Here is a 16,102-nt window from a genome sequence, read left to right as displayed (position 1 = left end):
CGATCATTTTTTGAATAACAGCCCGAAAGAACTCCACGATTTCCACCAAAGGAGGTGAAAAATGGCCAAGGATGGCAATAAGCGGCAATCTTACCAAAATACCGATAATTAAAATAGCGGGCTATGGCAAATAGCGACGGCCGTCGAAATCAGCTAAATGCTGCCGTGGTACAATACTAGAGTGGCGGGGTTGGATCTATCGGATCTGTGTTGGGTTTGGCTCCGTGTATCCCTTGAAGGTAGAAGACACACTCGTCTAAATTCAGATGCAAACCCATAATGGGCACCACAAATGACACACATTACCACCATTAGGCATTATTCATGTTGATAAAAATGATAAGCCCCCGCAAAAAAATAAAAAAAAAGTGACAAGTCCATAGCACTGGTGCATTGGCAAATATGCAGGACATTGCACAAAAAATATCATGGCGACTTACAATATCGCGTTCACATGAGGGTGGTATGTGTAGACCACAAAGTTCAGTGGGGTGCCAAAATTATTTAATCTCGATGTAAAATATTCCCTTTCTTCAAAGATACATGCATATCTTCTTTACTAATCCGCCCACCCTATCTTCTCCATAGCGCCCATTCTGCGTTGTTGTTAGCGATCGAGGCCCCCCTCCCCCCTCCCCCGTCAACTTCATAGCTCATGATGGGAGCAACGGTAGTAGCGCCACTTGAACAGCAGTGGCGGCCACTGATACCCTCCATGGACCAACGGTGGTGGCGCTGAAGGCCATCGTATCTTGATCTCACTCTACGCCACAGGCAATGTGCCGTGGGAGGAGCAACAATGGCGTTGCACGAGGGCGGCTTCCAACCCCAATCAGTGCTTGAGGTAGTACATATTCTATGGATCCCACACCCTTGCTCTCCTTTTTCTCTCTGGCCATCCACCCGGATGCTATGCTAGGATAGCTTTCCTTTATTTATCTATTATTCATCAGTTCGGAACTTTTGCAATCTCTCCTGCAAACTCTATTGCAATCTTTTTTTTCCAAGTTTTTGAGTGCCTCGGATATCTTGCAGCCTTGTCATACCCAGTTTTGAATATTTTAAAAGTAGAACTCTGTTGGATATATCTCTATGAATATTCTCCATTGCATTTTACACTTATGTTTATTTCATTTTGTACTAACTAGTAAGCTTGCACGTGCTACGCACGTCTTAATTGCCACAAAATAATTATGAAAATAGTTGTCTAGTTTTACATATTTTTTTATCTACACATGTTTCTTCTTTTTGTGATTTTTTTTATCTAGACATGTTTCTTCTTTTTGCGAAAATTATCTACACATGTTTCACTAAATAATAGTGTTTTTAGTAGAAGAAAAAACTAATTCACAAGGACAAATGAAGAAGGTGCAAATAATATTAAAGATTAATAAATGTATGTAACAAGTGACCGTATGTCCAAGTCTGCAGTTTGCGTGTCTGATTGAAGTCAATCAAAAGTATATAACACATGTATACTAAAGAGGAAATGGTATAAAAATACTCCCTCCATCCGGAATTACTTGTCATGGAAATGGATAAAACTAGATGTATCTAGAATTAAAATATGTCTAGATACATCCATTTCTCTGACAAGTATTTCTGGAGGGAGGGAGTATAAAATTATGGCGAGTGCTGGGCGCCGGCGCACCGGCGCCAGCTTTCGGCCGGTCGCTCCTCCATCGTTCGATTGGAGTGGTCCTAACCATTGGATCTGCTCTGCTTGTCTCGTGAAAAATAAACATACACACAACGCACGCATAGGAGATGTCAACGGCGAGATCCGAGGGTGCCGCAGCTAGCCAACTTCTGTCCATGGTGGACTCCGCTCTTGCCGCTGCTGGCGCTCATAGCACCGCACGTCTCCGGCGAGACCCTCGCGGCTCACAGCGCTGCGTGTCGTCGTCTTCCAGCACGGGTAGCGGGGCTGCAGCTCGCCCGTTTCCAGCGTAGCCGCTCGTCGTCCCCCTCCCGAGCACATGTTCCCCCTGCCTGGCTCGCCCCGCCACCTCGCCGTTGAGGTTCGCCGGCGTCGCCATTGTCTATGGTCGAACATCTGGCGGGTCGTGGTCGCTGTGGTTGCAGCAACGCCCGAAACGGTTCCAGCATCTAGCGAGAGCGGTTGCAGCACCTGGCGGGCGTGGTCACCACGGTCACCACCCGTAGTAGCAAAAAGTTATGCCGGTTCCAGCATCTAGCGATAGCGGTTGCAACATCTGGCGGGCGTGGTCACCGCGGTCACCGATTCCGGCGAAAAAAACGCATGTAGCATCTTCGTCTCGCACACCCCCCGGCCGTCGGTCGCAGCTTTTTCTGTCCCCGGTTGCCGGTTGAAGCTTTTCCCATGTACGATTGAAGCTTTCTCTATCAATGCTTGCAGTTTTTCTGGTTGGGCAGCGTCTCTGGTTCAAACTTTCTCTCTCGCAGGTTGGAGCTTTTTTTCATCTACGGCTGAAGCTTTTCTGGCAATGGTTGCAACCTTTTCATTTGATCAGCTCGCCTAGTTAAAGCTTTCTCTATAGTTTGATTGAAGCTTTTTTCATATAGGTTGGAGCATTCTATGCCAACGGTTGTAGCTTTCCCCCGATTGGCAATGCCGGGTTGAAGCTTTCTCTTTAGCCAGTAGAAGCTTTTCCATCTAGAGGTTGAAGCTAACGACGGTTCCAGCATTGCATCCGCCAGTCACGGGCCAACGCTCGCCGTTGGTCGCTGCACCCATCCATCGCTGTTGCGGCATGCGTTCCAGGCGCATTGCAGCTCGTGTGTGCCAAGAGATGGAGGTTGCTTGAGAGCAGGAGGAAGGAGGCGTCGGTTATATATGGATGTTTTTTCCGCCCGTGGTAGCTCGTCCTAGCAGCAGGCGGCGGCAGTTCGTCTGCAGCAGCAGCACCGGGATCATGGAGGTTGAGGAGGGCGAGCAACGGCAAAGCAGCGCAACATGGGAATGATGAAGAAGAAAACGAGTGCTGCTTATGAATAAGGAACGAGAGGCGGAAGAAGAAGATAAGGTAAAGAAAAAAAAAGGAAAAGCAAACAGGGACGTACGTGTACCATACAGTGGATCGAACGCTGCGTGTTCGGCCGGCCAAAAACTCAGCCGGTCCGCCGGCAGTAAACATTTACCTTAAAAAAATATTTTTCTTCATCCATTTTCCGAATTTCTTCTTTTCTCCCATTCGAAAATATTATATAGGTAGCATGTGGCCCTGGCGGAAGACACGGCGGCTTCGGCACTCCGTCCATGGCGCGGTCCTCTTCCCAAGGTATGTCTTCCTAAACCATCTCTGTCAGATTATTTTGAAGCGGGTGCTTGGAAGAGGGTTACGAGTAAGAAAAAGAAACGGACGGCGGCGGCAGCCGGCCGGAAGCTGGCGGCGCCAGCGGCGTCGGTCGGGATCGCCGCCACTAGGGAGGCGCGTTTGAAATTGCTATTGGGCGCGGATGGGCCGCTCGTGACCTCTGGGCCGCGTTCGGCTGGGTATGAGGCCCAGTGCGAATCGGCTGCGGGCCAAGCCGAGCTGCTATCACTTGGGCCGGCGAGTTCTTTTGGGCCACGGTGTGGTGGGTATGAGGCCCAGCCGGACGTGGATACGATCAATCCAGAGGAAAGGGGCGCATGCACAACGCGTTTGTCTTCGTCTGTACCAGCGCCGTGCCCTAGGGTTCGTCGCTCGCCGTCCCTACGTACGGCCGGACCTGGACGGGCTCGTCGCATCCCCCCTCTCGGCGCCATGGTGGGCTCGGGAGGCGCGCCCCCTTCTAGGCGGCCGCCTGCGCCCAGCGGGGCGGGTCGGGTCTCCGGGGTAACGCCGCCGGGTCAAGGCAATGGAAGGGGCGCTCCGCCGCCGGGCCAAGGCAATGGCCGGGGCACGCTGCCGCCTCCGGAGTCGGGCGTTGGTCGTGGTGGCGTGCCGCTACCCAAGAACGCAGCGGGTCGCGGGTCGGGTAGACCTGAGGCGGCACGTGTTGCTGTCGGGACGCCTGTGGGGAGGCCGCCGGCTCCGGCGGTGCCGTCGGGTGGTCGTGGTGGACCGGGCTCCGGCCCTAGGCCGGTGGTTCAAGGCGCTGCTACGGTCATAGCTGCGGGCAGGGGGGCCGCGCCACCAAGGGCCCCCGCGCCGTCGGGTCCGACGCCTAGACCGGCTCCTCCTCCACACGTCGTTGCTCGTCCGTCTCCGTCGTCGCAGAGCAACGGTACTGCTTCTGCGCCCCGGGGTCAGTGGGGGGACGACGGCTACGATGCCTACGGAACTGGCCAGCACCGTGGTTCTTCGTCCACGGGAGGCGGCCGTGGCTATGCATGGCAAAGCGATGGCTCGGTTGAGAGGCCGTTCTTGGGGCCTGCCGGTGGCTTCGTTGAGGGGCCTTCGGATCCGGGTCATCGGCAGCGAGGAGGTTACCGTGGCCATCGTGGTGGTCGGGGCGGGCGAGGGGGCCGGTACCGTCCACGACCGCCCCCACCACCGGTCGTTGTCGAGCAGATGACTGATAGCGGGGCTGCAGAGGAGCCTGTGTTGTCCGATCATGCTATGGAGGTAGTGACGGCTCTTGCTTCTGCTCCGGTTCCTGAGGTTATGTCTGATGTGTCTGCGGAGATGATGGACATGGCTGAGTCTGATCGAGCGTCCAAGTGGGCGCGTAGGAAAGAAAAGATGCTTTGCTATCGTTGCGGAGATAAGGGTCACTTCATTGCCGAGTGTGTGGCGCGTTTATGTGATACCTGTGGTAAACTGGCTCATGAATCTGGGGATTGTCTGTTACTGCGCGATCAGGCACCTTCACTCAAGATGTATGGAGTATACTGTGCTGAGCTAACTTTTTTCGAGTCTCCGACTGAGCACGAGGTGCCTGACGAGTCTCCGAGTATGACCACGGGGATTGTCAAGGTTACCAGAGGGGAGGTGTCTGAGGCACAGATCGTGCAGAGGCTTCGAGAGCTGGCTCCTGGGGATTTCCAGTGGGACCTTGTCGGTCTTGCTGATAAGATGTTCAGGGTCGAGTGCCCGTCTGTGGAGGACCTGCAGCGGTTGCTGAGTTTTGGGATGTGTAAGGTGCCAGGTACTGAGGGTATCCTTGAGTTTCAGGAATGGAAGATTGTTGAGCCTCAGGGCATCCCGCTTACGCAAGCGTGGCTACGCTTTTCCGGGGCACCTTCCTCGCCGCTGCAGGATGCTCGGGTTGTGGCCAGTCTGGGCATTCTTTTGGGGAAGCCTGAGCGTGTGGACATGGCTTTCACCAGAGCTCATGGGATTGCACGGGTTCTGGTTAGTATTCTGAATGTGGAGTATGTGCCGGAAGTGGTTAAGTGGGCTTACCGAGGCAGGATTTATAATCTGGTTATTGAGTTTGAGGACGAGAGCCTGCTGTCTGCGCCGGCTCACGGGTCTGACGTTGATATGCATGAGGGTGATGGTGACGTGGGAGTTCAGGAACCGCCGGTTGAGGACTCTGGACGACAGCTGTCCATGGGGCCGGGGTCTGAGACCGCGACGACCGGGGATGGAGCTACCCAGCCCTCCTCGGTGCCTTCGAAGTCGTTGAGATTTGGATCCTTCGAACCTTTTTCTGCACCGCCGAGGTTGTGGAGCGACCGGGTGGAGTCTGAGGAGGCCTTTGAGCTCGCTTTGCCTGCGTTGGATTTTATGGATGCTCTGGACCCGGGTTCTGGGGATCTCGGGGCTTCATCACTTATGGTCAGGGGGGCGGAGGAGGTGAGTCGGCAGGTGGCCACTCCCTCTTCTGGTCAGCACGTGGTTCCCCCTCTGGAGATGCCGCAGCCTACCGGGCCCCGTGTGCAGGGAGGAGCTATAGGCCAGGCGGTCTCGGGCACTTTTTGTGTTGAGGACGGGGATGCGGGGCAGGTGGCTCCCGTGTCCTCTTCTACGCTGGGAGGAGGTCTGGGTCAGGAGGACTCGGATACTTCTTGTCCCGTTGCGATTTCTTCTCGGACGGTGTCGACTTCGCCCTCGGGAGTGGGCTCGGGGCAGGTGGCCTCGGGGCTCTCTCCTATGGTGGCGGCCTCTCCGGTGCAGGTTGGGGAGCCAGGACGGGAGGTCCTGGCTATGTCTCCACCACCATCGGTGATGCCCTCGTCTGGTGGGGCGCGCCAGGCGTCCCTTTCTCCTTCTGGCGCGACGGTGGGGAGGTCCATGCAGGTCGCTCGGACTGCGGGTTCGGGTGCGGCAGGAGGCCGTACCCCATCCGTGATCTCTCGGGAGGAGGTCATTGCGTTTGGCGGGATACAGGACCCCATGTCTGTGGGGCGCCGGGTGAGTGACCGTCTCCAGGCACACCCGGATGTGGATGACATCCAGCAACGGTGCGCTATGAGGGCGGCCAAGCTTCGTGATGTTGAAGTCACTACTGGTATGTCGGTCAATATTTCCAATTCCATTTTGCATTTTTCAAATGATGAGATTCTTGATAATGCAAATCAATTAGGAGTTTCTCTTGGTAGTAATGAAACTGAAATTACTAATTCGATTAATGATCTACTTGACCTAGAGGCTGAGCGGGCCTTAGAGATGATTCGCAATATTGCGGCTGTTAAACCCATGTGTGATTCGGAGGTTGATGCGCTTGGGGTCAGGGTGCTTGACAATTTTTGTGCGGATCTTTTGCCTTCTAGTTCTGAGGCGGGGGTAGAGGATGGCTCTACTGAGATTGGCTTGGCAAGCCCCTCTGACACTGGGCATGAGGACCAGTTGCAGAGTCAAGCTATTCCAAAGTGCAAGTGGAAACGGAAGGTATACCCGTTGTCCGCAGTGCGTAGGAGTGCTAGGTTGCGTTCGGCAAAAAAATTCTACGATGAACTATGAAAGGAATCTTTTGGAATAGCAGAGGTCTGCGAGACTTGGCTAAAAGAAGGTTTCTTGCTGAGGCGTCGGTCGAGCATCACTTAGATTTTACCGCTCTTTTGGAGACGGGGAGAGATAATTTTGCGCCTCAGTTTCTAAATTCTTTGTCGGGGGGCATTGCATTTGATTGGCATTGCTTGCCGCCGAGAGGAAGATCAGGTGGAATCTTACTCGGCGTTAGGTGCGAGACGCTTGAGGTTCGCAGTGTGGTTATGGGAGACTTTGCAGTCAAGTTTCGGGTGCGGTCGAAGGAAGATGGGTTTAACTGGGCTCTGGTTGCGGTTTATGGGGCTGCGCAGCCAGAGCTCAAGCCCGATTTCTTGGCTGATCTAGTTCGGATGTGTGGTTCCGAGTAGTTGCCGTACCTGGTGGGGGGTGATTTTAATATTATTAGAAGGCGTGAGGATAAGAACAATGATAACTTTGACGGCAGATGGTCGTTCATGTTTAATACTATCATTGAGAGTTTGAACCTGAGAGAAATTGAGCTCTCGGGCAGAAAATTCACCTGGGCTAATGCGCTGCCAAATCCGACGTATGAGAAGTTGGACCGTGTGTTGGCTAGTGTCGATTGGGAACAGAAGTTTCCTCTAGTAACAGTTCAGGCCTTATCTCGTGGTATTTCCGACCAGACGCCGCTTTTTGTGGACTCTGGTCAACCCTCCCACGTGGGGAACAGGAATGTGTTCTCCTTTGAGATGGCTTGGTTTGAACGTGAAGGCTTCTTGGATCTTGTGGCTAGAGAGTGGGATAAAGATTCAGGAGGAAAGACTGCGCTTCAGCGATGGCAGAATAAGATCAGGCACTTGAGGAGTGTCCTGCGTGGATGGGCTAAGCATCTTAGCGGGATTTATAAGGTTGAAAAGGAAAGGCTTCTTTCCCTTATTCAGTCACTAGATGTAAAGGCAGAAACCACGCTGCTGCCAGTCGCGGAGCTTCAAGCCAAGCTGGACGCGGAATTGAGGCTGAAGGAACTTCTTAGGGAAGAAGAGTTGAAGTGGGCGTTGCGGGCCAAGGTCCGGAGAGTAGTTCAGGGGGACGCGAACACTGAATTTTTTCATATGATTGCTAATGGTAAGCATCGAAAGAAGAGGATCTTTCAGCTTGAGCAAGATGATGGTACAATTGTAGGACAGGAGAACCTAAAATTGTACATTACTGAATTCTATAAGCAGTTGTTTGGTCCTCCAGACAATAACTGTGTGTCTCTGGATGAGTCCAGGGTTGAGGATGTTCCTCAGCTCACAGTTGTGGAGAATGATGTTCTCACGGCTCCTTTTACCGAGAAAGAGGTATTTGATGCCGTCTCACAAATGGAAACGAACAAAGCGCCTGGCCCAGATGGATTTCCAGCGGAGTTCTATAAGAAATGCTGGTTTATCATTAAAGGAGATTTGTTGCCTTTGTTCAATGATCTGTTTGCTGGGCAGCTTCATCTTTTTCAGCTAAATTTTGGAACGATCACCCTTCTCCCTAAGAAAACAGAGGCTGTGAGAATTGAGCAATTCAGGCCAATCTGTCTTCTTAATGTTAGCTTCAAAATTTTCACCAAGGTCGGGACCAATAGGCTATCACAGATCGCGCATGCTGTTGTGCAGCCTAACCAAACGGCCTTCATGCCGGACAGGAACATTCTTGAGGGTGTTGTGGTCCTACATGAAACGCTCCATGAAATCCACACGAAAAAGCTGGATGGGGTTGTTTTCAAAGTGGATTTCGAAAAAGCGTATGACAAAGTCAAATGGCCTTTCCTTCAACAGGCTTTATGCATGAAGGGTTTTGATGAGGCATGGCGACGCCGGGTAGAATCCTTTACGCAAAAAGGTAGTGTTGGAATTAAAGTCAATGATGATATAGGTCATTATTTTCAGACACACAAAGGCCTGAGGCAAGGAGATCCAATGTCCCCTATTTTGTTCAACATTGTAGTCGATATGTTGGCCATTCTCATAGGCAGGGCAAAGAACGCCGGTCAGGTAGGTGGCTTGGTGCCCAACCTAGTTGATGGGGGTGTGTCCATTTTGCAATACGCTGATGATACAATCATTTTCATGGAGCATGACTTGGCAAAAGCGAGAAACATGAAGCTGGTGTTGTGTTTATTTGAACAATTGTCCGGTTTAAAGATTAACTTTCATAAAAGCGAGTTGTTCTGCTTTGGTAGAGCCGAGGAGGAACAAGAGGCTTATAGGCAATTGTTTGGTTGTGAATTAGGGGCTTTACCTTTTACTTACCTAGGTATACCCATTCATCATCGTAAGCTCACGAACAGAGAGTGGAAATGTATCGAAGATCGGTTCGAAAAGAAACTTAGTTGCTGGAAGGGCAAACTTCTGTCTTATGGAGGCCGGTTGATTCTTATTAATTCGGTGCTCACAAGTTTGCCGATGTTCCTACTATCTTTCTTTGAGGTTCCAGTTGGGGTTAGGAAAAGGCTGGACTTTTATCGGTCAAGATTTTTTTGGCAGAGTGATGATCTAAAAAGAAAGTATAGACTCGCCAAGTGGGATATTATTTGTCGTCCCAAGGATCAGGGGGTTGGGTATTGAGAATCTTGAGGTAAAGAACAGATGCTTGCTTAGTAAGTGGCTAAATAAGTTATCAGATGGGACTGATGCGACTTGGGCACAGATACTTCGTAACAAGTATTTGCAATCCAAAACTTTGTCACAGGTGACAATGAGACCAACTGATTCGCCATTTTGGAAGGGGCTTATGAGAGTTAAGACAGCCTTCTTTAATAGAACAAAGTTTATAGTCGGTGATGGTAACGATACTCGCTTCTGGGAGGACACCTGGCTTGGTGAGACTCCTTTGGCATTACAGTACCCAACTCTGTATCGTATTGTGCATAGACGTGATGCGCTTGTGGCAACGGTTATGCAGGCCACCCCCCTTAATATTCAGTTTAGGAGGGTGCTTGTTGGTAATAGATGGGAAGCTTGGCTTCATCTGGTGCGTAGACTGATGGAGGTTCAGCTGCAACATCAGCCCGATCAGTTGTGTTGGAAGCTTACTAGGTCTGGACATTTTACCGTTAAATCGATGTACATCGATGTTATTAACTCGAGTGTCATTCCTAACTCCAAACATGTTTGGAAAGTCAAAGTTCCTTTGAAAATCAAAGTGTTTATGTGGTTTGTCCATAAACAGGTCATTCTAACAAAGGACAACTTGGTTAAGCGCAATTGGACAGGATCTACCAGGTGTAGTTTCTGTGATCGGGATGAAACCATTAAGCATCTATTCTTTGAGTGCCCGTTGGCAAGAATTTTGTGGCGCTCAGTGCAAATTGCTTTTAACATTACTCCTCCGAGTTCGGTCGGGTCGTTATTTGGAACGTGGCTGGATGGGATAGAGTCCGGTACAGCTAGACACATTCGTGTAGGAGTTTGTGCGTTGTTATGGGCAATTTGGAACTGCAGAAATGATTTGGCTTTTAACAGAATAACTACTATTCATTTTTTGCAGGTTGTATTCCGTGCTACGGCGTTGATCCGTATGTGGTCCCTACTCACTCCGACGGAGGCCAGGGAGCGTTTGGTTACTGGATCTGTCCGGTGGGAGATGGTAGCGCGGGATATATTCAACCAGTTTGGATGGCGGTCATGTAATAGGATAGGCAATTAGTTTCCATACCTATTTTTCTGCCAACCGGTTGTGGCTATATGGCCTTTTTTTGTGACGAGGTCTTGTGAGCTCGACGTAGTTTCTTTTACGACTTTTCGACATTGTTGAACCTATTTTATTTATCTAAGTGGCCGTATGCATCCACCTGATGCAGAGGCCGGGGAATCCCCCCTTTTCAAAAAAAAATGTGGCCCTGGCAAATGTGAGGGTGACATCTTAGAGCTTTGAAATGGTTAAGTTTTTTTTGTTATCTTTTGAAACATTTTTATTACCCCCTTCATTGCATAAAACACGTCATTTTATACATTGATACGTTTTTATTTTTTCTACCTTTAACAAAAGTTCTAGTATTTGACTTCATATGCTTCTAGAAACTACAGTTAGATTATGAAAAAAATACATTGTGTAGGGAATTTCACTATATATTCCCGCAAGAACAAAGTTTCGGTAAGAACAACATTCTCTTAATAATTTTAAAATGCAAATGTTTCTCTTGAGAGGCCACATCGCTTTTTATTACTCCATCGACCATGCTCCAAATTTGTTGCAACTTCCTTTCATCTTATTTTCATTGAAAACTGAAATCAACGTTATTCATGAGAAATTTGCCTGATTTTTACGCGAGGAAGAGATTAAATGGTATCAACGTTGCAAGGCCGACTCGCTAGTTTAATGTGATGGCAATATGAAATACTTTCAAATGCTGGCCAATGAAAGACATAGAAAGAAACATATCTTCGCTCTTGACTAGGAGGAAGGCCATATCGAGGGGATGCACCACTCAGAAAATTCATTACTAAGTACTACAAAGCACTTTTTGGACCTTCAACCGAAAGTCCTTTTGCACTGGACGAGTCTATTACTCATGACAACCCTCAAGTTTCGGAGACGGAAAATGAGTTTTTGACCTCTCCATTCTCCAAGGAGAAAATTCGGACTACGGTGTTTCAAATGGAACACAACAAGGCTCCGGGACCGGACGGTTTTCCGACGGAGTTTCCTCACGGTTTTTGGGATATGTTTAAGACGGACTTGGTTCTTTTGTTTAACCAATTGCATACCGAAAACCTTGATATTGCCTGTTTAAACTTTGGGGAAATGATTCTACTTCCCAAGACTAAGGAGGCTAGTCTTATTCAACAATATCGATCGATTTGCCTTCTAAATGTCAGCTTTAAAATCTTTACAAAGGTTGCAACTAATCGGGTGAACGTTGTGGCACATCACGTGGTCAAACCCACTCAAACAACGTTTCTGCAAGGACGCAACATACTAGATGGAGTTGTTGTGCTGCATGAAACTGTACATGAGCTTCACCGTAAAAGGTAGAATGGAGTCATCTTCAAAATAGACTTCGAAAAAGCCTATGATAAAGTAAAATGACCCTTTCTTTTGCAAACTTTACGCATGGAGTTTTTTTTGGCCAAAATGTTGTCAATGGGTAGAGAGTTTTGTTTCTAGAGGTAGTGTGGGCTATCAAACTGAACGATGATGTTGGCAACTATTTGCATACTAGGAAGATGTTGGAAAACGTAGTAGAAAACAAAAAAATTCACCCTACGATCACGCAGGACAATATGAAGATGCATAAACGGTTTGGATCATCATCGTTACTGACCCCGAATAGTAGCGGAAGTAGGAGAGTAGGTGTAGATCAAACTTGGAGTCCCTCAAACCGTAGATGAACAATCCCGCAAACCGCCCACGAAAGAAAGACTGAAAGCACGACATCTCTACGAGTTGCAAGCGTACGGTCTTCATGATCCAGCAGCGCTTCGCCGTCCAGAGCTAATCAGCACCGGAGAATTAGAGGGAGGAGATTAGAACCATAATTGGCTTCTAATTATGAGGATTATAGGATCTAGGTCACATTCTAATTGATCAACTAGGACCAACTAGCTAGAACTAGAACTAGAGAACTAGAGAAGGTACCAAAACGTGTGTGTTCAAAAGGTGCAAAAGCCTCTAGTATATATAGGTTGGAGGGGGAGGAGGGGGGGCACAAGGGGAAGGAAAGTCCCTCCCCCTTGGCCGGCCAAGAGGAGGGGGATCCCCCCTCCTATTCGGCCTCCCTTCCCTTCCCCAAGTGGCAAGAGAGTCGCCACCTCCACTTGGGTCTAAGTGGCCCAAGTAGCTTCCCACCACTTGGCCTTTTTAAGACCCGTTGATATTTAATTGAATATAAGAACCTCCTAATAGAGTCTTTTATTATTATTTAACATCATCTGAAACATTTTCCGCCCATATATTATTTATCGAAAATACCCGGTATTGCCCGATAAACATAAACTCCGAAACCCTTCCGGTGTACCCTGAACGCTTCCGGTTTCTCTCGAAACTATTCCGAATATTCATGGAACAATTTCACAAATATATTCTCATTATTCCTGTTCCACTAACACTCAGCAGGTTCGGTAAAACATAGATATGTACGAAATCCCTTCGTTCAATGACCGATAGCGGAACCCCTTCCTTCAATGACCGGTAGCGGAACCCCTTCGTTCAATGACCAAAGGACAGGAATCGAACATGGGAAACATTGTTTCTATTAAGGGACGTCACCGCTAGCGCACAACCCCAAGCAAAATGCCAAATCTAACAAGGACGAGAGTAGGACTCCTCCCGCTGGCGGGGGTGGGGGGGGGGGGGGGGGGGGGGTGGGGGGAGCAGCCTAGTTGTTAGGATTGTCTAAAAAACATAGTTGTTAGGAGACTTTTCTTGGGAGGAGTAACAAACTTAGTTTTGTCTGTACACTTCTTTTCTTTTCGAGCATTGCTATGCGTACGACTATTTCCATACGATTTTCATACGGCACTGTATATCACACCGTCCTTGTGTCAGAGCAAGCCGCTGCCCACCACCCGATCAGAAATCGTACAAAATCGTATATCCAAGCGTCGTACGTGCAGCAATTTCGTTTCTTTTCCCTATCTTCATGAAATCTGCAGCGTCTGCCTTGCTTCGTAAAAAAAACTAAATGAGGAAAATATATTTCTTTTTAATACTTTGTCCCAGTCTCTACGGATGATATGATTTGTTACCTGATTTCACTAATCCACTGAATATATTAGTTGGAGTTGGAGCCCAAGAAATCATAATATTACCACGGTTCCGAACTATACAATATTTTGGATATTTAAAAGTCGTCTACGTACGGACTGAAATGAGTGAACAAACACACTAAATCGTATCTATTTATTTTTGGTTCAGACAAAAAATAGAACGTCTTATAATTCGGAATGGAGGGAGTAGAACACAAGAAATTGATATGTGTTCTATATGTACTCCCTCCATTACTTTATATATACTACTAGGTGTATTTATTTTGTCCTAAACGTCGACAAGGTAAGGTGTATTTTGTCGGCGATATGTATATAGTGCAAACGGCATCTTAGTTTTATGATTTTTTTGGCTCCTACCCATAGCTATAATTCGCAGGAATGGAAGAAAGAAATCAGGTATATATGACTGAATCCACTCAGTCATTAATCCATAAATTGGAGCCCAAGAAATGCATGTACTGTATTATGCATCCTTTTCCTAAAAATAATTTTGTGCCAGCTTGCATATACTGTACTATGCATCCTTTTCCTAATAATAATTCTGTGCCAGCTTTCCGTATACTACCATACATATATACCAGCAATCAAGGACATCCACCATCCTGCACTACGTCCGTACCCTTCAACCTTCATCAGCTCGATCGCCATGACGGCCGCGTCGTTGCTGTCGTTGAATAAGCCGCACCTGCAAGTCCAGTACAAGTTGAGCATCCTGGACCAGGCCGGCAACGTCGCGTACGGTCTCCCTGCCGAGATGGGTGTCTTCGGGTACGAGAGCGGACGCGGCGACTGTGGCTCCGAGCACTTCATCCGCAGGGAAGACCTAGAGAGGCGCGAGGACCTGCTCAAGGACGACTGTGTGGTGTTCCGCTGCGACGTCGGTAGCTTCACGGAGCTGGAGACCAAATGCCTCGCCTACGATGATGACGATGACGAGTATGATTTGAAAACCAGGCTCCCCTCGTCGCTCCCATGACCCTCGTCGCCCGGATGACAATGAATTCATCCAATGGTGTTTGGCCCAGAAACGCATGGGATGACGCTGCCAATTGATGCATGAATATCTTGTCTGCAGCAATGCAGGACGGCGTACAATAAATACTGCTATATTATTTCTCTTTGATCGCATTTTGATGTCCCTCGTGAAAGAAAAAATATGTCATTTTAGATGATAAATTTTGTCTTCCTATATGATTGTCATTGTTTGTTCTCCTGCCAAGATTCATTGGTTTGATTAGGACATGTACTTTCAAGTCACAGTTTCTTTTGCTCAAAACCACAAGTCACATGATTCATCCCATCTAACATGATGCAACATCTCTCCAAACATGCTTTCGCCCCGCTTTATATATAATAAAGCACCAACCAAACACAGTACACGGCCGAACGATACAAGGTGGTGAGGTGACCCTCTAACAAAGACGATCCCTGGATAGACGGACCACGCACACAGCGCTACCGAAAGCGAAAACACGGAAATCCGAGAACAACACCACACTACGCCCTACTACACCTAAGCTCCACGACAACACCCTCAAGAAGGACAACGGCGCAGAGCGTCGCCGTTACTGAGTCCACAAGAAAAAAGGTCTTCACCCAAAGCCCAGACACGGAGAGGAGCACCACGAACATGTCTTCAAGAAGAGAGGGGCGCCCACGGGCGACTACGCCAAAGCGTAAGGCTTTCGCCTGGTAGCTCCCGCGTGTCACTACGAGGTCTTCAAGAGAGGCGTGACGCGTCTAGATTCGCAGATCTAGATCGGGCTCCTCCAATATCAGAGACAAATAGTGCACCCGAGCCACCCGCCGCTATTCCTCTTGCCGCCCACAAACCACCATGGTGCCCACCCGAGAGCCAACCATGCAGACCGTCTTCCGGGGCGGCAGGGCTGCCGCCCTGGCATCCATACCATGTGGTACGCCAACCGGCCACTTCATCGTGCACAAGCCGCGACAGGAAAAGCAAGGCATCAGCCCCCGAGCCCGGGTCAGCGCCACCACCGTAGGGGCGCCCACACCCGCAATCCCCTCCATTCCTGGTGGACCAAGGGGGATATGGCCCAGTGGTTGCTGACGACCACCATCGAGCTATCAGCTCAGACGACACCAAATCCGCGGCCTTTAACACCGATCCGACAGCCGGCAAGCGCCGTCTAGACCACCACCGCCACGGACCTATACCGACGCCACAACGTGCAAAAGCCCCCCAATCGACCCGCAAGCACCTGCCTTGGCCTGACTGGAGGCGACCCAAAGTCGTGAACCAACTCCAGGGCGACCACACGCCGGATCTTGCGCGGGAAGTAACTAGCCCCGACCGGAGGACCAAGTCAAACTCCAGTAGCGGTTGCCAGTCCACGATGTCGGCGAACTGCCGGCCATCGGACACTTAGGGCATAGAGGCAGACGGCATGATTTAGTCTTCTCAAAATTATTGAAGAGGAATTCGTGTTTTTGTCCCACACTTAGGGCATCTCCAATGCCTAGCCTCCATTCCGGTGGTGCGTATTGCGTTGTCAGAGGGTGTGTGGAGGTATGTCTTTGATGTGGGAT

At 49.3% G+C, this 16,102-nt stretch overlaps 1 protein-coding gene across 1 annotated transcript; it reads left to right on the top strand.

Moving 5' to 3' along the window:
• The first annotated feature begins 4,481 nt into the window (after positions 1–4,481).
• On the top strand, positions 4,482–14,525 carry LOC141026243 (uncharacterized). Its single transcript, XM_073502246.1, has 4 exons — positions 4,482–6,746; positions 7,214–8,554; positions 8,729–8,833; positions 14,100–14,525. Exons 1-4 carry the CDS (start codon positions 4,482–4,484, stop codon positions 14,523–14,525), a joined length of 4,137 nt encoding a protein of 1,378 aa, XP_073358347.1.
• Positions 14,526–16,102: the final 1,577 nt, after the last annotated feature.

This window comes from Aegilops tauschii, chromosome 6, assembly GCF_002575655.3.
Source record: "Aegilops tauschii subsp. strangulata cultivar AL8/78 chromosome 6, Aet v6.0, whole genome shotgun sequence".
NCBI lineage: Eukaryota > Viridiplantae > Streptophyta > Magnoliopsida > Poales > Poaceae > Aegilops > Aegilops tauschii.
The sequence above is the reverse complement of the archived record's forward strand: the minus strand, read 5'-3'. Positions and strand labels throughout refer to the sequence as shown.

Coding starts and splice junctions, on each gene's coding strand:
- LOC141026243 (XM_073502246.1), top strand. CDS start 4,482: ATGACTGATAGCGGGGCTGCAGAGGAGCCTGTGTTGTCCGATCATGCT. Junction 6,747..7,213: donor AGTGCAAGTGGAAACGGAAG/GTATACCCGTTG, acceptor GGTTCCGAGTAG/TTGCCGTACCTGGTGGGGGG. Junction 8,555..8,728: donor ACACGAAAAAGCTGGATGGG/GTTGTTTTCAAA, acceptor CATTATTTTCAG/ACACACAAAGGCCTGAGGCA.